Here is a 21445-nt window from a genome sequence, read left to right as displayed (position 1 = left end):
GAAGACGGGTGAGCCATTACATGAGCCCTGAGTAACGGTGACAGCAAGTGGCAAAATGGCCACCCTATGAGAAAGGTGTGGATTTTGCTGCTTAAATCATGTCCCCATAAATGCAATATTCATCAGAATGTCGTCTGTAGACTAGTAGACATAGAACATTTATTGTACAGAAAAGTTTGGACTTGACTACCCCTTTAAAGTTCAAACTGTGTATAGTTTTACACTGGCCTACAATAATATTAAATATTCTTTGTTTTAAATGTAACTCTGTTGTTGTTTTCTTATGAACGCATAGGCCTACGACGCTACTGACTTTTAATGTTGCTCATAATAGTGGTACTTGGAAAACCAAGTATTATGCGCTAAGACAGTACAACATTGTTTCAGTTGAGAGCAACTGATTGACAGAAAAAAAACACGTTGAGTTAAAGTAATGGCTGGCAAGCTGTGTGTGTGTGGGGGGGATAAATGACGGCAAATGACCCCCAAACTGTGTTCCTATATTACAGTGTAACACAAAGAGGTAGAGTAGTGCTAAAAGCTGCACTCACCCATCCAGTCCAAGTATGTTCTTGGACTTTTGATTTGTGAGCGACAGTTTCCACTGACCGGCGAGTGTGGGCACGCTTCAGCCTCACCGAGGATCCTCAAGTTCCACGTAATGCAACACCGGCTTCGACATGGCGTCATCAAAGCAGACCTCGAGCTTGAAATGATTGAACAATTATCGCCACGGTTAATTTGGCTCCAATGGGGAAGTCCACTTTCCTCCTTGGGCCCGCATGCCTGCGCTATTTGACTCGGCTCTTTTGACGCCGAGTAGAAGCTTTCACGTCAAGTCGGTGGCAGAGGGGCTGAACAAGACGCACTTTTCATGGCAAAATGGTTTCCATCGCAGCATGCTCATCGCCGCTTTTAATCTGCCTGCCGCGCGCCGGCGAGGAGCGAGCCGCCACGCAGCGTGACAGCCGCTTCCCGCTTTTGTCTGCAACCGATTGAAAGACGGGGCCCGCTTGGCATCTTTTTCTTTTTTTTCTCCTCTTCTTTTACAGGGTACATGAAAGTTAATAATTGGCTTTGGTGTCTTGTTTTATTTACAATTTCAGCTTATCATTGTGGATGAAATGAGTGGCTGCAGAAATTGGTTCCACTACTTGCTCAAATGTATCTTTTTTTTTTCTTCTCTTAATTCAATGGGAGTGCTCTGAAAATGCTTCTTGGGTGACAGGAAAAAATATTGGCCGGCAGACAAAGACTGGAATCCATAATAGAGAAGCTTTGTAGTCCCTCGTTTAAAATTCAAGCAATGTTGATGTTTCAAATTCAGACATTCAAATTGCAAGAGTGGATTTTACATACAGGTGTCAATCAAAAGAGATAAAGCAGTTAAAAGTGAATTATTTTCAGTGGTTCAATTCAAAAAGTACACTGGATTCACTACGCTGTGAGAAATATTTCATCATGATTTTCTTTTATCATTTCGATACCTTCAGCTCGACAGCTAACAAAATCTCCAAATTCATCATGTAGTTTTATAGCAATAATATTATAAATAAGTCCTGCTACCGGCATAGGCATCATCACTAATGTTGGCTTGTTTAGAAAGCAATTGCTAGTTTAGCACAGCTATTTTGTTTATGCTGGAAAGCATTTTGTGACTACTTAATACAGCTACGCACTTTTACAGAGCCATGGCACACTTTTACGAAATATTATGAATGAACATGTTAAAAACCGCAACTCCCCCGATATGAATCTGTGTAGTTCAAGTTATACTTTTTGAATTGAGAAAAAAAAAAAGTATGCTTCCATGATATTCAAATGATTTGAGATACACTCATATAAACTAAAATAAGATGACCACCGAAGAAAGCCTAACTCAAGAAATTATGTGTCTGAATTAAATTGTCCAATTTCGATCAGATGAGGGTGCAACTGTATTCAGTTAAATGGCCTCCATGTGAAGGACCTTCATGGAGTCCGCTATCATTGAACTGGTGTCAATTTGTCCGTAGACCCCCACTAAGAACGCCTTGTGGAGCAAAATGTCTGCATGTTCTGGAGAGGAGAGGAAGAAAAGAAAAACAACACTCACATTGATGGCGTGTTCGGCGCAGTTCCGAGGAGAGGAGTCGTCGCTCCTCTGCGAGGACGTCTTTTGTCTTACCTTGACAGAGCAGCACGTATTCCGGAAGATTCCTCAAAGCAGTCTGCACCACATCGAAGTCGCTGCTGCCCATGCAGTACATGAATGTCGGCAGGAAGTCGGTTGCCAGGCTGCAGGACGGAAATGCACATGAGGTCAAATGTCACAATTTATTGATCAAAATGACTCGCTTTTGGGGTTTTTTTTGGACACGTTAGTCAAATTTGAGTTGATTGCGACATTACCAGGGATTGTTCTGGATGCAACGCAGCGCCAGGTTGAATGCAATGTTCCGACACAACTCCTCCGAGGACGTCATGAGTCTCTGCAGGTCATTCTGTTGAATAAGCCCGTTTGTGAGATTCTATGTGACATCTTAGACAACTCCGATTGATCATTAGGGGCAATCCAGACTACAGGTTTCAATTTGAGATAAGCATGAAAAAAACTCCTCACAGTCAAGTTATTCCGCTTTTGAATCTCAGTTCAAGCCTTCTCGTGTGGCATTTACAAATATTTCTAAATACATTCATTCATTCATTCATCTTCCAAACCGCTCCATCCTCACTAGGGTCGCGGGGGTGCCGGAGCCTATCCCAGCTGTCTTCGGGCAGCAGGCGGGGGACACCCCGAATTGGTAGCCAGCCAATCGCAGGGCACACAGAGACGAACAACCATGCACGCCCTCACTCACACCTCGGGACAATTTAGAGTGATCAATCAGCCTGCCATGCATGCTTTTGGAATGTGGGAGGAAACCGGAGTACCCGGAGAAAACCCACGCAGGCCCGGGGAGAACATGCAAACTCCACACAGGGAGGCCGGAGCTGGAATTGAACCCGGTACCTCTGCACTGTGAAGTCGACGTGCTAACCACTGGACTACCGGGCCGCCCTCTAAATACATAATATAGGTAAAATTAAAAAGCAGGCTAAATTTTACAGGAAATGGAAAGATAAATAAATATACACTAATTATGATGGTTATTTCTTTCTTTCTTAATTTTGAGCAAGTTGAATAGTTGCACATAATTTAACTGTATCTTCCTATTCAAATTGTGACATTTACTTTGTTTTGGCTAAATATTACAAAAAATAGATACGTGCTGTTTGTTGAACAGCAACATTATCATACAGTGACACTTTGGTTTTCAAATGGCCTAGTTTTCATACAATTTCAACATTTTTTTTTTCTTCGCTCAAATGTTGCCCTGAGCTCTTTTTCTACGGCTTCAAATGGTCCAGGGCGGCACGGTGATCGGCTGGTTAGCACATCCGCCTCACAGTGCAGAGGTCATGGGCTCCGGCCTTCCTGTGTGGAGTTTGCATGGTTTTCCCGTGCCTGCGTGGGTTTTCTCCGGGTACTACGGTCGCCTCCCACATTCCAAAACTATGCACGGTTTGTTAAATGATCACTCTAAATTGTCCCTAGGTGTGATTGCGCGTGTGAATGCTTGCCGTTTGTCTCTGTGTGCCCTGCAATTGGGCGGCAACGAGTTCAGGGTGTACCCCGCCCACTGCCCAAAAACGGCTGGGATAGGCCCCAGCACGCCTGTGACCTTCACGAGGAGAAGCCGATGAGATAATGGATGGATGGATGGATGAATGAAAATGGTCCATGACATACTTATTTTCTGGCATTGATCGCCTGCATAAAGAATCCAATGTGCACGCCCAAATTTATCAAGTATCTTCTTGCGATGTGAGCGGCACCCTGCGAGTTTGTAAGCATTTAGAATTTTTGGGCTTATTTATTGACAGCGTGAGGGCAAATAAAGTTTCAAGTGCCCCCGGCCCTTTCATAAAGATAAGATAGAAAACCTTTATTCGTCTCGCAATGGAGAAAGTCCCAATTCACAGCAGCAAAGTTATGAAAGGAAGAAGTAGAACAACTAAATATAGGAGCTGCTGGAAAGGCAGCCACGACAGAATTTCAGAGGGAATGGGAAAAATTTCTGTCGTCAGTCAAGGTAAAATTTTGATGTTCATTGAGGCATTTCGTTCGTCATTTGCATTTATTTCACAAGGTTTATGATTTGTCAAACGATCGTTATTTCCAATTAAGTACATTTGTTTTGTTAATATTTGTGGGTGTCTGGAACTGATTTGTTGTAATTATATTTCCTAATCGTAGTATGACTTCAGTTATTCATTTCTCGTCAGACTTTCTGGAATAGATTACTCATGAAAAACGAGGTTCCACAGTATTCTACACTGGTACTGTATAAGGAAATTGTCTATGCATTGAGCTTTAAATAGCTAAAAGTAAGTGCATTTGTATGTTTTAGGTGCAGCTATGGTTTGGCAGTTGAAAATGTTTGTGCTCTCGTGTTCTATTTGTTCGGTGACTCACAATGAAGTATTGGATGATCTCCGGGCTCCTCCTTGACTTCTCATCCACCTCCGTCAACACTTCCAACACATCTGAAGAGGAGCAAAAAGTTCAAAAACTTCAGGGTGAGTCACCGTCAATCGACCGCATGCTGCGCTCTCTCTGGGCCAAAGTAGCCGAGTCAGCCTCACCCTCCATGGCCTCGCCTCTTGAAATATTCCGCAGATACGTCGTCATGTCGGTGCCGCTGAGTGGAACCGACGCGGAGATGTTGACCAGAGGGAGGGAACCGGCCGCCATCTCATCTGGAGAAGATGAATAATGAAAACTGTAATCTGCAGGGTCAGGGATTGCTTTCTTAACTCATTCACTCCCAAAGACGTTTTTAAACGTCTTTTCAGACTTGGTCTAGAATTGGCTGGTACTGAATGAGTTAATATGATGAAAGAATCCTTTCAAATCATACCATCTCCGTCTTCTGTAGAGACCTCTGTGGAGGAGCTTTTTACAGGAAGAGTGAGCCCAGCTAGCAGAGACTTTAGCTGGACCAGGTCTGGGTTTTCAGCACTCATGCTCCTGTAAAACAAAAATGTAGAAAAAGAAATAATCAGCCGGAGTTGTAAACTACTGGCAACTTTTTCTCGAGATGTTAGAGACTGGTATGACTGTAGCCTGCTTAATCTTCCATGACTTACTGCAATATATCAGAGTGCCTCTGCAGGTATGGGATGGCGGCTGCTGCATCGTGGGTAATATACTTTTGTGTGAACTGGAGGAACTTGTTGATGAAGACCAGTGGAGAACGACTCCTTTGAAAGTTCTGCAGGTCAAGAAGGAAGAGCCACTGAAGAACTCCTGACACTCAACAGCTTCCAATGAAGCGGTGCGCCACCAACCTTAAGGACCTTCATGAAAGACAGGAGGCAGTCTTGAAGCGCCCTCTGGTGGTCAACGTGGAAGACCAGGGGCTGCAGCAGCTCCAGGATGGCCAACACGTTGCTGAAGAACATCATGTGGTTCTGCTGGCGGAATTCGCGAAAGTTGAGGTGAATGCGGCCGTGAAGCAGGCCTGCGATCATGGGCAGGTGCCTGGATGGGAAGAAAAGGTGAATGGTCAATATGCGTTGTATAAAATAAACAAGTGAAGTTGGTGGAGGCTTCTCACCGGAGCAAGAGGACAGGATGTGACACGGCCAGTTTCCGACACGCGAGATTGGCATCAGAAACACGTCCCTCAGCTGATTTGGATTCCACGACATCGGCGAGCAGCGTAACCAGACGGTGGACCAGCATGTCAAGCTGACAAAATAAGACAAATACGATTTTGATACCTAAATCAGGCATTTCCCCACTGAAACTTCCCAATAAAATCCTACAATAGGGATGCTAACTAAGCCACTTTACCTTGCAGCTGCTGCCGTCCGCTGTCCCCCCGCTGCTGAGCGTGCCCTCGGGCAAGGTGACGTGCTGGATGACCTCGGGGAAGTGGAGGTAGATCTGCAGTAGCAAGTTCTGGCAACGCTTACTCATGGCACTGAGACGATTAAAAAAAAAAAAAAAAGGTTACCCACATGCAAAATGACCAGCACCCCTTAATCCTTCCAAAAAGCTGCGTTGCACATTTGTATTAATGTATAAACGTGACCATTTTTTCGACCTTCTCTGATCATCCGGCGCATTCTTTTTTTGTTTCTCTTGACAAGTGACAACAATTCGCACACATTAGCACAATGTGAGCACAAAAAAAAAAAAGCAACAGCAATGTTTGGCTTCATGTCTGCTGTAGTTTCATGGAAATCCTCTTAAGGCCAGCCGCTCACAAGGCGAGAGCTCAACTCCACTAACGAGACAGTTTATTGCAGCCGCAGCGACCTTGAATGCCAAAAGAAGCGCTTGTTTGGTGGGATGTAATTGGAATCAACAGCAGCTTATCTAATATAACATACACTCAACACAAGGCCAAGTGCTTCCGTTTTTTTTTTTGTGCGCGTGTTTATCCGGTTGTGTTTTTACCAGCGACATCTCAGCTGCACTAAAGAAAAAAAAAATACTGTAATTCGCCAGCTAATTTTATTTGACCTTGGCCAAAGTTTCCTCATTAAAGTCCCTTTAATAAGGAGAAGACACATTGGTGAAAAGGAGGGTTGGGCTCCACAAAGAGTTGCACCCTGATCTCTGACAGCGGCTCACAACACAGGCGAGTTTAGCGCCTGAGCCTTAATCCTCTCGGCTTCATTATAACAGCACTGAGCTTTTAAAGAGATCACGGTGCCGCCGACTTCTGCCGGTTTTAATTTCACACCAATAGACCTAATTATCGGGTTTCTTGCTGGTCCGCGGCGTTACGCCTTGATAGAGGAGAGGCTGCAAAGTTCATCGGTAACGGGAAAGGAACATCGGGCATGATTTGGCCCAAGTTAATCAGCGGCAAGATAAAAAAAATATATACAGGTATATATATATATATATAAACACTCAGTGGCTGGACTAATTGGGGAAAACAACAATAGACATCCAATAAGATTTCATACAAGAGCTATCTTTTCCGTTTTCAACGACACTGGTTGCTGCTTTCAACCATTGGCTTACTTTATTGTGCATTTGGGGCGCAAACGACGAGAAACAGCTCTCTGTTCTAAATTATGTTCTCAAAGAAAGTGTCATCTGAAATACACAGATTTAAAAAATTCAGTTTAATAGATTAACTTAATGCTTAAACATTTACAAGGTGACGACTTGAGATGACGGAGATGACACGAACCTGTCCTCCCACTTCTTGGTGCAGCTGATGAGGTACTCGGAGACCTTTTTGATGTTGTCCAGGTGGCCGTTGCAGTAGGAGTGGAGTAGCGGCAGCCGGGCCTGGATGAGCGAGCAGGACGCCTCCTCCTCCGCCGCCGCGCTCCTCTCGCTCCGGCAGTTAAGCTCCGACTCGGCCAGAATCAGATCCACCAGACTGATGAGCTCCTCAGAGCTGAGCCGCATCACAAATTTCTCCGTTTTCTTCTGTGCTCGCATTAGGAAAGGAAAAAAAAATCTGATGTTTATTTTCGGAGACGCCAAGTGGACTCTTCTGGTTTTGGAACCGACTTGAGGGATTTTCTGGTCGCGTCCTTGCCAGATGCGTGGGATGTGGCTGCACGCCCACAGGAAATCCAGAGCTGACGTCGGATCAAGGCTGGAAGGCATTTTATAGTATGTTCAACATAGAACACACACTGAACATTATGCTAGGTTACGAGTTGCACCGTACTTGTAGTCATTTCGCTTGCTGAGCAGAGCGTTGATGCACTGCAGCAGCGTGGACCAGTTAGACTGATGCGTGAGCAGGGCCAGAAGGTAAGGCCTGTAGGCAGGAGTGCCTCGCGCCTGAGAAACAGGAGGATGCATCAGGGAAGAAAACTGCTGGTTTGAGATGCGATAAGGGGAAAGCTCTCACCTTGTTGAGGGCAAACAAGAGTTTCTGCTGAAGGTCGGGACACACGGACGTGACCTCAGGGTCAAGGTACTCCATCCAATCCACCAGCAGACCCGAGCTCAGGCTGGACTTTGTCACCTCGGAGCTGTTGCAAAGGAGACGGGTCATTCATTTTGGTGGTGGCCGCCAAGAAAATATCCATCCACCAAAAGACGACATGGAAACGTGAAATGCTGCGCTCACTTGGTATTTGCATCCGGTTCGTTCTTCACGACTCGCTCCTCGCTTTCCTGCAATAGCAAAGAAATAACCATGGCAACGGGGACGGATGTCCCGTTCTGGGTGCTGGCCGTCAACAAAAGAGACAACAGCTCTTCCAAATGTGGAGACTTGGCCTCCATCAGCCCTTGTAAAACTGAAAGACGTGAAGTAGAACAAAAAAGGTTAATACTAGGACGAAAGAAAAGAAAATATTGGCAAACTGTAGGTGCAACCTTTCCCGATGAGCTCCGGCTCTGCGTTGCATCTCTCTTTGGCCTTCAGCATGGCTATGATGGCTCTCATTTGCACCTCGGTGTCGCTATGATAGGCAAGCGCCTCAGCCAGGTGGAGGAAGCCTGAGCGTACTGACAGAGGAGGAAAGAAACAAAAAACTAAATATCCACCCATCTTTTTTTTTTTTGTTCATTTGCCGATGCCGACCACGTATAGCAACAGGCAAAACAATGAAATACTCTTCCACTAGATTACTGAAGGTAAATATTTAACCAGTAAATCCACTTTTTGAGAGTCGTTTAGCCAAGTGGTGTGAGATTTTTTTTCCGATGTGAAATATGTGCCTTGGCTCAATAAAGGTTTAGAAACACCGTCCTATTGATCTCTAGTCAATCATATGGCACTTGTAGACACAGAAATCACTCACACTGTCGCTCTGTAAGAACCAAACCCACCGTCAGTGACTCACTCAAAAAAAAATCATTCACAGAAAATATTCAGCATCTCAAAAGATGAAGTCGCTCACCATCGTTGTGCCGGTGTGTGAGAGCGTTTTGGCCAATGAAAGACTTGAGCAGAGTCTTTAGCGGGCCCACCTCCATGGAGGGATTGTCAAGCCAGATGAGCATCTCAACGTTGACTTTGAGGAATAAAGAAGAGAAGGAAACGTCCTGCGGAACTAGGCGCTGAGGGGAGAATAAAATGTCAACACAACGGGGTAGAAAATGGAATCGGAAAAAGTTGATGAGCGTGTATTGCATACCTGGTAGAGGTGAAGCTGGCGCATGAGCGGGCAAGCGAGGGCGTGGTTGCGGTGCATGGACAGGACAATGGGCCCGGCATGGCTCGAGGTAAGCAAGGCGGCAATGCCCTGAAGGAGACGCAGAGCCAGCCCGGCTTGGTGAACTTGACCCTGCTTAGCCCGCATCAGCTCTTTGGCCAGAGCCTGCTGCAAGGCCAGCGAGAGCTGGTTGGGGGGCGGGCCGGGCCAGCGCGGCTCTGCCTTCAAAGGGAATATCTGCGGAAGAACAAGTCAGATGAGTTGGAGTGGTGCCCACTAAGTCACAGGACATATGAGCAGAATCATTTTTTAATTGTGGGGTCCATTGGAAGGCATTCGCGCTGACAAATTATGTCACAAAAGCTGTGAGGTTTGTGCTGCAAATATTTTGCATCGTTCACCTTAATGTTGCTTATCATTGAGTTACGCCACCTTTCAATACAGAAGTAAGCGTGTACGACTTTTTTTTTTCTTGACGTGCTTGGGGGTTGGTCATATTCTAACTATGTTCTATGCAGCTTATTTCCTAGTGTGTCCTACCCGCAGCATCAAGCCTGTAAGGTCATCATCAGGCCCGACCGCAGGGAGCTGCGTGGCCGCTCTCATCTTAACAGAACCGTGGGGATTTTCCACTGTAACTTTGGATTTACTTGGTTCTGCAGCATCTGTGGGAAAGAATCATCAGAATTTTGCATTCGTTTTTAACAGTGACTTACATTAAAATCAGATATTATGAGTCAAAATTGTCTTCGGAGAGAAGATGGAGCCACCTGACCTCTCTGAGGTGGAAGGAAGGAGCTCAGCAACCTATGGAAAGCATGCCCCCCGGTGGCACCTCGCTCATGCTGCACCTCCACCAAGTGGGCCATGTAGTCTACCGCAGACCAAATACACAAAGCCAGCGCGTTTAGACAAGCACAATAGCAAAGAAAAGTGAAAGCGCAGCAGACTCCTACCCTTGTCCATAATGTTCTGCTCTAGTGCCCGTGGTTCAACAGTGACAGCCTGGTCCAAGTACTGCAGCAGTTTACTCATGCTTGAGACCGGAATTCCAAACGATTGCACAAATAGTAGCAATTGCTCAGGCTCCAGGTCTTGCAGAGCTGAAGGTAAAAGGTATAATGGGTACACAATAGGGGTGTTCACACGGCAAGATTTGGTCCGGTGCTACGCCGGGGCTGCCCCAGTAGAGCGTTCACACGTGCAAATTAGCTCCGGCGTAGCCCCGGAAAAAGGCTTACACCGGACCAAATTTGATCCACCTCAGGGAGGTGGTTTAAAAATTTGCTCCGGAGCAAATGCTCGTTTGCGAAGCAGCACCGATGTAAATTTGCACGTGTGAACGCAACTGGGTTAAATTTGCTCCAGAGCAAATGCTTGTGAAGCGTACGTACGGCGAAAATGTGTTGCTTTCGTGCTCTGTCGGACTTCCGTCATGTGTTTGTTTAATAATGACACAAGACCTGGCTGGTAACATCTTTCCTTTTGTAGGAGACTGGACTGTCTCGGAGTTGTTAGTGTAGTTTGTTCCTTTGTTGTGTGTTCACAACCCCCCGCCCCCCATATAATTCATTTAGTGATTTCCTCTCTTGATTTTCTGTTTGGCGCATGATGTGTTTGCTTTTCTGAGTGTCATTGAAGTCATCGTTGATTTACGTTTTCGGGGGCGGTCACTCTCGAGCAGAAGGCACGGAGACCGAGAAGGAGAAGGACGTGCCTGTCCAGTAGTCGCTTGAGTTGTGTATACGTTTTAAAAAGAACCAACACGACAGCTCATTTGTTTTCTGTCATTTTGCTCCGCTGCAGAAACTGCCGTGTGAACGCAAGTGGGGCTGCACCGACGCTGTGCCGTTGCAGACACGCTCAGCGGCTTTGTACGTGTGAACGCTCCACACAATTTGCTGCGGTGCAAAATATATCGCAACAAAATACATTGGTGCAGCGCCGGAGCAAATGTGTGCCGTGTGAACACCCCTAATATGAATTTTAAAAAAAAAAATCTTACTGAGAAGAGCAGCTACTCGTGCTCAAAGCATTACCTGCATCCACCAATCGAGGCACCTCAGATCGAATCATCCTCAGTTTCAACCAATCAGGCAACAGCAGGGCTTCCTCTGACGTGTCCACCAGGAAGGCAGTTGGCAATGGTTTCTTGTCGGGGAACCAAATGTCCAAAAGACAGTAGAAGTCACTCTCTCCTGCGGTATTGATACAGAAAAGCACAAAAAAAAACCATGGAGACTTTTCATTTTCTGTCCTTTGTAAACATGGGTGTATGAAACTACTGTATTGTGTGTGTGAACTATTGTCTGTATGAAGACAGGATAGGACAGTCCTATTCCAACCAGACTGTAAAAAAGTGGTAGGATTAAATTATATAATGCTTCTTCTTACCTTTGATATTTTTTCTTTGTTCCCAAAATATGCCTATTCCTCATCCATTCACTTACAAGCATGCGCGCCAACTTAATTTTATTCATAAACTACCTTTAGGCGGTCCCAGGGTAAGTAGGATGACCATCGCGTGGACGACAAGGATGTGCATGGTGGCTGTCTCGCCTGTAGTCCAGCGCAGAAACACCTGATCTTGAGACTCCGACTAAAAAATAAAAAAAAAGAAAGTCACAACAACCGGTGAGAAAAAAAAAAAAAGATTCAACACTAAGTCGAGTGACAAAGATCAAACTTGACGAGTGCGGTCGGAGGTGGCTTGTACCCAGCTGTACAGATCCTCGCCATCTTTGGTCTTCCTCATCCTCCTGATGTAAGCGGAGAAAATGGTGAGGAAAGCGCCGAGGACAGCCTCCGACTCGGGCCTGCAGGAGTGCTTGGAGAAGAGATTGTTCATGATGGTGGAGCGCTCCACGATCAGCCGGGCCACATCCTGCGGGAGGACAGGACGTTTGCGAGAACGAGCACAATGTGGACTGAAGTATTGAGAAAGGAGATTTTTGATGACTGAATGATTACCAAAGCCAAGTCGTTGTGAGAAGCCTGCTCCTCCACTGGTGCATACTGTGACAGGTAGATGAGATAGGCGCTGATGGTCTGAGGATCGGTCTCCATGTGTATGGCCTTGGTTGGAGGAAACACAGGAGGAGAAAGGCTTGAAAATGGAAGCTCCTCGCCGTTTACATGTTATCAATGCGGACCTGCTGCAGGGCGGTGGACGTCATGCCTCGGACGCTGTCGAACATTGGGAGCTTGGGGAGGTCCTGCAGCAACCACTGGTACCCCGGCAGAAGCTCGGCATCTGTGGAGTCCTCCTCCATGGGCTGGTCGCGTTCCTCTCCGTCCTTCAGACCTCCTTCGGTTAGCACCAGTGCCAAGCCCTGCACGTCGAGTGCATAGTGAACGGTGAAATTGGGTTTTCAGCGCAATGAGTGGCGAGCCGATTGATGAGAGCAGAAATACCTTCATTGCCAGGACTCTTGAAGCCACCTGAGAGGAGCTGAGACGACGCAGGAAGTAATCCAGAACTTCGCAGGTTGTCTGCTCATCAGCTTTGGGACCCAGCAAAAGATCCTGAAGCCGTCCAAGGAGCTGCCTTTGTTTTTGCTGCCTCTGTTGGGAACAAACTACACTTAATATCGGATGTAAAGATCCACAAGAAGAACAAAACAAAAGTAATCATGGAAGTACTTGTCTTCTCTTGGCTTTTTGTTCCTTGCTCCCTCCTTCGTCGTCGTCGTCTAGATGCAGGCTGTCGTCTGCAGCGTCGTGCAGCAGGAATTCACACAGGCACTGCACGGGGAGCACATCTAAGGACCCCTCGCTGGACTGGACCAGATCAGCCAACCAGGGCATGGACTGGGACGAAGCCTATACAAGGAGGTTGTATTAGCGCGGCAGCACTGCACATGCCTTGTGTGGATATTAAGCTTATAATTGTTTATATCTTCAAATTCTTTTTGATAATGGCTTATGTGAAATATTTTCACATTATTCGGCATGCCTGCTTTGCCTTGCGTAGTTGCGTTACTTTCATTGCACCCCAACTGCATCGCTACTTACCTGTCTCTGTATGATGTTGAGTAGAAAGTCCGGGTTCCGGCTACGGCATAGGAGATGGCCGAGGCGTAGGGACTGGTTGAGGGTCTTCACTTGCTCCTGGACCTGAGGTGGAGGTCGACGAGGCGGACCCCTGAGCACAAACAAAACACGTCACGTTAACACTCTGAACTTAACTACTGATTACTAAGTCGTTTGGGTTGTGTGAACTTACTGCGGGTCCAGACTAGTGAGCTGGGAAAGCAGCAGGCTGTTGTTCTCTGTGATGGTCTGTTTTGTGGATGCGGCGGCCAAGTGGCTTTCGAAGGCCAGGATCTCCTGCTTCTCACGCTGCGAGATCTGCAGCTCACGACCGATCATCTCCGTCTTGGTGTCGTCGTCCGCCACGGTGCAAGGCGGGTACGTGTAGTTGCTGTGGAAGCGTGAACGATTATGACGCGGGGCTTTAAAATCAGGAATCGTGAGCGTTTTTAGGGGAGAGGCGCCTACTTGGTCATAACCATCTCCATCAGCATTTTCAGGGTAGGGTAGCCATCCCAGGCAGTCAAGCCTGCAGATGAAACGATAAATAGTTCACATAAATTAGCTAGTTAGTTAGTTTGATGACCTATTTAGTTCAAAAAGTTATATGATCGACTTAAATGATGACACATTTCCAAAGGTGTTAAGGTGTTCCAATGCTTTTAACGAGCTAGATCAGGGGTGTGAAACTCATTTCACATTGTGGGCCACATACGGACTCGGTAGATGTCAAGTGGGCCGAACCATTAACATTATAACACACTGTGCTATGAATCACCAAAATATCACCTCTTTCCTTTGTTTTGGTCTCAAGAAGCATTGATTGGCGCTTTCATATCATTTGCTGTGTTGGGTCTATTTCGGTGACAGACTGAAACGGCTGTTTTCTTCCCCGATCAAAACAATGTTGTCTTCTACTGTGATCAAAAGAGTGTGCCCCCTAGCAGATAATCCACGAATTGCATTTTATTTAAAAATATTCATTCTGTGTCTTTAATGCATTTTTTTTTCACTTTTAAATGATCCCGCGGGCCGAATCGAACCTTCTTGGGGGACGGTTCCGGCCCGCGGGCCGTATGTTTGACACTCGATCTAGATTATTGAAAAGGAAAAATGGCACAGCACAGTACCTATTTTCTGTGGGTTGAACGCAGCTACCACCAGCAGCAGAAGCCATGCTTTCCAATAAAGGGTGGATATTGCCAAATTTGGTGGCTGGTACCTTCAAAAGTTTGGAGGCATTTGTTATTAGTGACGAAACACAATGGCGACATGTGAGTGCTTTAAAAGTCAAGTCAAATACCCTGCAGGCAGCTGAATGTTTTCTGGGTGATGGTATGTGCACAGATTGAGCACGGCGTCAATGAGCTGGATCCGCTCGACAACCAAAACTTCCAGATCTGGTTGACAAGAGAAGGAAAAGTCCACAATGTGATGTTTTAAAAAGAAGAGATATTATGTAAAAAAAAAAATTCAAAAAAGGCATTTTAACAACAGTGAAACTTCATACGGAACCCCCAGCAAAACCAGACAAAAGGTAAGCAGATTTTATTGATGCATAAATTAGCTTTAGCTTACAATCTTAGCTCAATGCTGTGAAGTAGTGACAGCAGGTGAATATTTATTTTGTCTTATTGCCACATGCACACAGTGTAGCGTATGAAGTGCAGCCTCCATGAGTGAAAATCCTTTTATTGTCTTTAAAGGAGGACTCTTTTTTTTTTCTCCCTAATCTGCACTCTGTTACTACAAATAAAAGCCACGAGTCCAAGGTTCAGACTCCACCCCTGGTTGTCATGGGAACAAAAGTCAAACTCGCCAATGGTCCAGCTAATATGGGCTGAGGTAATACAGTCAATGGAAATGGAAAACACCCTGACAACTGTTTCAAACTGCGAAAAAAAATGCACAGTTCATCTCCTTATCATTCAAGAGTTAGATGGCAACTGCTCACCGTCAGACTGAACGCCAGCAGCCCTCTTAACCAGATGGTCGGCGAGCTCCATGGCATCCGCCGGACCCAGCGGCAGATCGCGTGACAGCCCGATGACAAGGATGCGCATCAGCGTGTCCTCCAGCAGAGGCACCTCGGAGCAGAGGCGCAGGAAAAAACTAAGGAGCAAGAAAGACATCTCAGTCGAGTGCAACCCAATTAACAGACCACCATTTGCGACTCACTTCCTGTCGCTCTCTGGCGGCCAGTTGTCCCACTTGTAATAGGTCTCGGGTTGCTCCGTGAAAAGCACTTTGTGAAGGCTGTGGAGTGAAGAAGAAATATTGGAAATTTGAAACGGAGGTTTTTCCAAACGAGAACCAAGTTCTGAGACATCAATATCCACCAGTGCACGTAGTCTTTGGCGCCCACTTTGCTGATGGTGGGAACCACCGTGTGAAGCCACCACACGGCATCCCGCTGGATGGAGGCAATCTGATTCTGGAAGGACCTCAGGACCTCCAGGTCTGGAGAAAGAACAAGAAGACAAATTGTAACGCTACTAAAGCACAAATGTGCCAATTTTTTTTCCCCCATCATGTCAATCTTCACTCAGATGACCTCCAATTTGAACAAAACCTGGAAAACGGACAAAACTTGTGTGGTAAAAATGTGTTCAACATCATCTAAAATGAAGTACACTTTTATTTTCTTACATTTAATGTTGATGGTTATGATGGAAATGAGAGCCAAGAATCGAGGTGGTACTTGATGTATCAACTTTGAAACCCAATTATCTTAGGACATGTAGTTAACTATATTCATATTTCAAATGATGTTACTTTTTTTTTTTGGTCACCCAATATCATGCAAATAACTCACTCTTCTTCTCTCCTTTGTCCCACGCAATGCCGGCTTCTTTGACCTGAGCTGTGATCCCCAACATCATGGAGACGGTCAGCAAATCGGTGACCTGGATGACAAAGCGCTCCTACAGGGAGAAAACAAAGTTAAACGAAGGAGACTGAGAGGAAGCAGGGCCGAGGCCCTTACTTTGAACTCCATGTCCACATAGGTGGGCTCCTTCCTCTCCTGCATCAAACCGAAGCAGAAGGACTGGAAATTGATTTCATGTTTGGTCTGTTTGATGATCTCCCTCAGCAGGGCTCGCGAGGCGCGGAGGTAGTCGTCCTTGTTGGTGAGCAGATCCTGGAAGACCATCGCCAAGAACTACACACAAAAAGGTTTATTTTGAGCCAAGACATCAGGAAAAAGGAATTTGAATTTTGAAATCAAATCACCTTTGGCGCCTGCTCTGGGCTGTGTTGCAGCAACGTGTGAAGAACCTGCATGTTGTTGGGGTTCCTGGCATTGGACAACTCGTTGAAGATGACCAACTTGACCATTGTGGCCAGGTTGTCTCTGTGCGCGTTGAGCAGCTCCCTGCCCATGGATGGAACAATCATCAGAAAGCCATTTTTCAAATTTCAAGGTACCAAGATCCAAACCCAGATAGTGTGGATCACGTAGTACAGTGGCACCCTGATTTACGAGTTGAAAAAAAAACAAAACACCCACCACCACCACCAAGCAACAGAAAAAAGTCAATGTAGTAAGACTGGTGACTCTTAAAAGAATTGTAAAAGTGTACACGGACCTGACACAGAGCATATAGTGGTTGAGGAGCACTTTGGGCTTGAGGCGGATTTTGATCAGGTTGGAAATAACCTCCATGTCGTCCGCGCCATGCGTGTTGCAGTTCATACACAGCGACATGAGGAGGTCCTGCGCCGGCCGAGTCAACTGTACCGGTGCACAAATGGCAGCAATGAAAGATACAAAATGGCTACATTTGCTCTTCTGCATTTTACAACAACGGATCGGGGAAGAACGCACAATCAGAGTCACGTGTATGAAGTTGTTTCCACAAATTGTGTTCATAGAACATACGGGCAATTTCCGTTTTCAAAACGTAAGCCGCTTCGCAAGTTGCATTAATGAAAGTCACCCTAATAATTCTTGGTAGTCGTTTTATGAAGTGTCATTTTTAATATGCGGTCACTTTTTAGAGTTTTTATCATGGTTAATATTCTAAAAACATGGATGGCTTGCCCAAGCTATAATAAAAGTTTTATTGTTTACAAATTGACCATGGTGTCCTCCAAACAATGTCATCCAGCAAGTTTAGATCACGAATATGGCAGCTGGTGTTCCGGCCCTCACCTTGGGGTTCTGCAGCCACATCTCGAGCCTCTGCACGGCCATGAGTCGAGCCTCTTTGTAGCCGCACGTGGCAGTCAGCAGGCGCAGTAGATTGCGTGACACGTTGTCCATAGGCTGCCGACGGTTTAGCTGATCGCGCAGGACATCCAGCACGTAGTCCTCAACGCTCTCCGCTAGTTCCTCATACCTGCGATGAGACAGACAGTGAGCCTTTGAAAATGCCTCCTAATCAACTCGTATTCGACTCTAATTTAGCTTCAACAGGTTTTTACTACCGTGACATAACATGCCCTTCATCCTCAGGGCTAAGTTTCTCCTCCGCTATTAGCAATTCCGCTCGGCTGTCATCCTCATCGGGAGTTGACGGATGAGGGCTGCTACCTAGAATCAAAGTAGGACTTTAAGGATTTTCTCCGTATGAAAAACAATTAAAAAGCCAGAGGTGTTCGGTCTATACCGGCACTGAGATCTCCTGCGGTGCGGCCTGTGTCGGCCTGCAGCAGCATGCTTTTAGGGGGCATCTTGGTGCTGAAAGCCGTTTGAATGTTGTCAACAAAGTTCTTGCAGTGAGAGCTGTCCACCCAGATTCTTTCTCCCAAAGAGTCTTCAATGTACACCTGAAAAATTGCATTTTATATTGAAACCTGCAAGTATGAGGAAATCAGCTTTTGGATTAAAAGTTAAATTGTTATGGATAAGTGTAGGCTGTTTTTTTTTTTTTTTTTAAATTGTGCTCTGAGTGGCTCACGAAAACATTGACACCTGTTTATGCGTCTGCTTGCCATAACACATATGCATGCATAAATACACTTTTCAGGGTGCTATTCTCACTTTGACAAAAATCTCTGGCCAGTTTTCATCCTCTTCGTATGCGGCCATCAGCAGATTGCAGGCCAGAACGGACACCAGGGAATTTCCCTTTGCTTTAAAATTAATGGAAGCGTCTCGACGGAGGAGGCTGCACAAGGCCTACGCATGCAAATTTGAAACCAAGGAAAGAAAAATCCATCAATGTTAAGTAATCAAGCATTACAGTTTAATATTGTATGCATGAACAAATAAAACTGATACCTCTATGATTCCTTCTGTAGCGAAAACATTGGGTTTGATCTTGGCCAGGAACATGAGGCTGAGATACAGTGTGATGTCCGGCTTGGCTCTGTTCATCTTGAGCTGCTTCACTGCGCCGCACAGCAACCCCTCAATGCGCTCATCGTTGCCCTCCGACTCGGCTAACTCAATGTCATCCAGCAAAAGTGCTGGCGACACTAAAAAAAAAAAAAAATGCAACAAAACACATTACTGGATTTTCAGCACAAGGTATACGTATGGCAATTCAGAATGCTTTGCTCTCAAGTGGCGCAATCCAGACAATCATCATGGCAACTATAAAACACACATGAAAATGGATGTCTTCAGATCAGAGTCATGCCTCCTGCAAATGTGAATAAAAATATAATTTCGGGCAATGTAAGCGTCCCTTTAGTGCATATTATATGATTGGCAATTGGGATATTGGACCTCCTGACTAAATCCAGCCTTGTATGCATTTAACGATGACTTACCTTCTATAGGAATAACCGATGGTTCCTTAATGGAGGGTGATATCGCTCTCTTGTCTGCAGCCGCAACATCAGCGAGACGTCCCAGGGCACTGACCGGGGGCGTGGTGGAAAGCTTGGGCCGCTTGGCAAGGCTGGACAGACCTGATGAGGACGGGAGGGCGGAGGAGGTCTCTCTCTTGCGGTCGGCGGGTAGAACGGTGGCGGCCGGCTTCAAGAGGACAGCGGGGGCTTTGGATTCGCCACCCTGGCTCTTTGAGCCCAGAGCAATGAAGTCGCCGGGCGGAGGATGGCCTGGGACAATATAAAGGATCGTGTTGACATTAACGTTTTGATAGGACCTTACCCAGCTCTACTATTTCGTATACTGCTACGAATTGCTTTATGCATTGCTGTCTCGTTCGAATCATCATCTGAAGGGACAATATCACCATTAGAATGCCTGCACATGACATTTAGTTTGATTAATGTAGCTTACCTGATGTTTTTGCAGCACTGGGGCGCCGCAGGGCTGTTGGCTTTGGCCGATTCATCACGACCAAGTGCCTCAAATGATAACAAGTGACCTCACGTCATATGTGGGGATGCTCTACCTGTGACAAAAGGAGACATTAGTAAGGTTAGTTAAATGTCAGCTACTGATCGCGCATTTAGCAAGCTAGGAGGGTCCAGGACATCGTAATAACGTCTTCTTACGGGCTCGGACTTTAATAAGATGAGCAGGTCGTGCAGTATTAGGTCGCAATTCACAGCTGTATGTGCTAAAGCCCGACTGACAACAACGAGCTAACGCGGCTAACTCACCGCTTCAGGGAGTCTGGTGGCAACTTTCGATGAAAGCGAACTGGTTGTGAGAAATGAATACAGAACGACTTTAAATGTTCACAAAGTGCTGTTGATCAGCGCCTCATTGTGTGTTAAAGTTGTCTCTAAATGACAAAAATGCTACTGATGGAGAAGCCCAGTTTACAATGGCGTCTTCCACGGTATGCTAAACATGTACGGTAAAGAGCATGGTAGTGACATGCTGCCGTCTAGCGGCAGGGGTTTTAACTGCGCGATCCAGCACAGTAACTACTTTATGAACCTGTTTTGATGGACGCCGCCTGTGTGGTGTTAAATTTAAAATGCACTTTAGATATACAGTACAATACAGTACAGCGTGCCTTTTTCTCCGTTCGTAATGTCCAACTGCCGCGTGTCGCAAACCGAGGAGCCTGTGTCGCAGCATCCCTGAGTTCAATTCCGGTCAGCAAACAATGGGTGGCAGCAGTTTCCATGCCACTTGAATGGAAGTGCCATATGGTCAATAATGTTACTCCTAATTGTTTATTACGTTGCAGACTGGTAAATATTGGACACTTGGCTCAATTAACAATTTCCATCTTGTCAGAATAAACTCATTGATGATGTAATGACTGCTCTAACGTGGCCCCGCCCTCTATAACCCTTGTCTTGAGATACCATCAACAATCTCAGAGCATATTTCAGCACTGTAAATAATTGAAATACTGTAGTCTCGCCGCAGCTTCTGCCAATGGTAAAAAAGTATTACATCAAAAACTAAAAAAAAAAAAATTACAATTCCAGCTGGCTACGCAAAGTGTTTTCATCATTTGGCGTGACGTCAGTGGACTGTTCAGTGGTGTCATATGGGAACTGTACTTATGATAGCATTTGTATGTCTTAGCAACAAATCTACAACAATGCCCAAACATCTGCATGGGGAAAATGTGAGCTAAATGTCATGAATAGTCAACATCAAGCCTGACTTGATTTGAAGTTGGAGGTCTGTAGGGAAAGATCTCTCACACACCAGGAGGCCTCTGGTGCCAGATCACATTTCCAAGCAAATTGAAGAGAATGACTAAGATTTAAAAAAAAAAAAAAAAAGAAAAAGAAAAAGAAAAAGAAAGGGCATGGCGATTAGTGACTCAATGATACTTCCTGTAATCCAAAACTACTCAGACTGCACAGCTCGCCACTCTTACGGATGCCTGAAACACACACCACTCCCTCGCTTCGCTCCGCTGAACATGCGCAAATAAATAAAAAAAGAGTAACGTGACTTCATCTCAAATATTTTTTTAGCCTGTAACTGCTTTTGAAAAAAGCGATATGTCATTTATATTCTTCAATGAATTTTAATGTTTTTCTAAGATGAGGATTCATATTTGGCAGAGCACGATGAATAATCTTACATGATCAAAATACAGATACAATTATATAAACTACATGGATTTAAAATTATAATGCATGTATAAAAATAAATTCATAATATGCACCTCATAAAATTTAGAATAAAACATCATAATAATTACAATGTTTAATAATAATTACAATTATAATGATGCGCTACGGTTATTTACAAATAAGTAAAGAAAATTGAAGCTGAAATTTATGATCAAACATTATGGGGGTCACTGACATGTGATGTCCAAATGTTGGCTGACAGCAACCAGACTAGACAAATGAAAGCAAGTTTACTTGTCTGATGATGTTCACAGGAGAAATGTGGTCTGGA

At 45.3% G+C, this 21445-nt stretch overlaps 1 protein-coding gene across 1 annotated transcript; it reads right to left on the bottom strand.

The window, feature by feature from the left end:
- Nucleotides 1-1071: 1071 nt before the first annotated feature.
- On the bottom strand, nucleotides 1072-19895 carry ints1 (integrator complex subunit 1). Its single transcript, XM_086133507.1, has 48 exons — nucleotides 19726-19895; nucleotides 19400-19514; nucleotides 18925-19215; nucleotides 18431-18627; nucleotides 18191-18328; nucleotides 17817-17976; nucleotides 17635-17740; nucleotides 17360-17546; nucleotides 16794-16939; nucleotides 16438-16579; nucleotides 16190-16366; nucleotides 16019-16127; nucleotides 15543-15663; nucleotides 15382-15459; nucleotides 15158-15315; nucleotides 14507-14603; nucleotides 14334-14425; nucleotides 13672-13732; nucleotides 13397-13594; nucleotides 13186-13315; nucleotides 12814-12993; nucleotides 12586-12735; nucleotides 12324-12503; nucleotides 12142-12246; nucleotides 11888-12055; nucleotides 11659-11770; nucleotides 11211-11369; nucleotides 10128-10274; nucleotides 9947-10045; nucleotides 9712-9836; nucleotides 9154-9408; nucleotides 8917-9076; nucleotides 8390-8521; nucleotides 8139-8310; nucleotides 7917-8040; nucleotides 7731-7846; nucleotides 7568-7655; nucleotides 7239-7483; nucleotides 5882-6011; nucleotides 5643-5776; nucleotides 5374-5566; nucleotides 5173-5297; nucleotides 4944-5053; nucleotides 4669-4782; nucleotides 4499-4569; nucleotides 2392-2483; nucleotides 2168-2277; nucleotides 1072-2058 (listed from the first exon to the last, which is right to left on the bottom strand). The coding sequence occupies exons 2-48, from the start codon at nucleotides 19452-19454 to the stop codon at nucleotides 1946-1948; spliced, it is 6552 nt and encodes a 2183-aa protein (XP_085989633.1). The 5' UTR covers nucleotides 19455-19514; nucleotides 19726-19895; the 3' UTR covers nucleotides 1072-1945.
- Between the last annotated feature and the right edge of the window lie 1550 nt (nucleotides 19896-21445).

This window comes from Hippocampus guttulatus, chromosome 16 (genome assembly GCF_054856545.1).
Source record: "Hippocampus guttulatus isolate MCC_2025c chromosome 16, RoL_Hgut_1.0, whole genome shotgun sequence".
Classification (NCBI taxonomy): domain Eukaryota; kingdom Metazoa; phylum Chordata; class Actinopteri; order Syngnathiformes; family Syngnathidae; genus Hippocampus; species Hippocampus guttulatus.
This window is presented reverse-complemented; position numbering and strand designations above follow the sequence as displayed.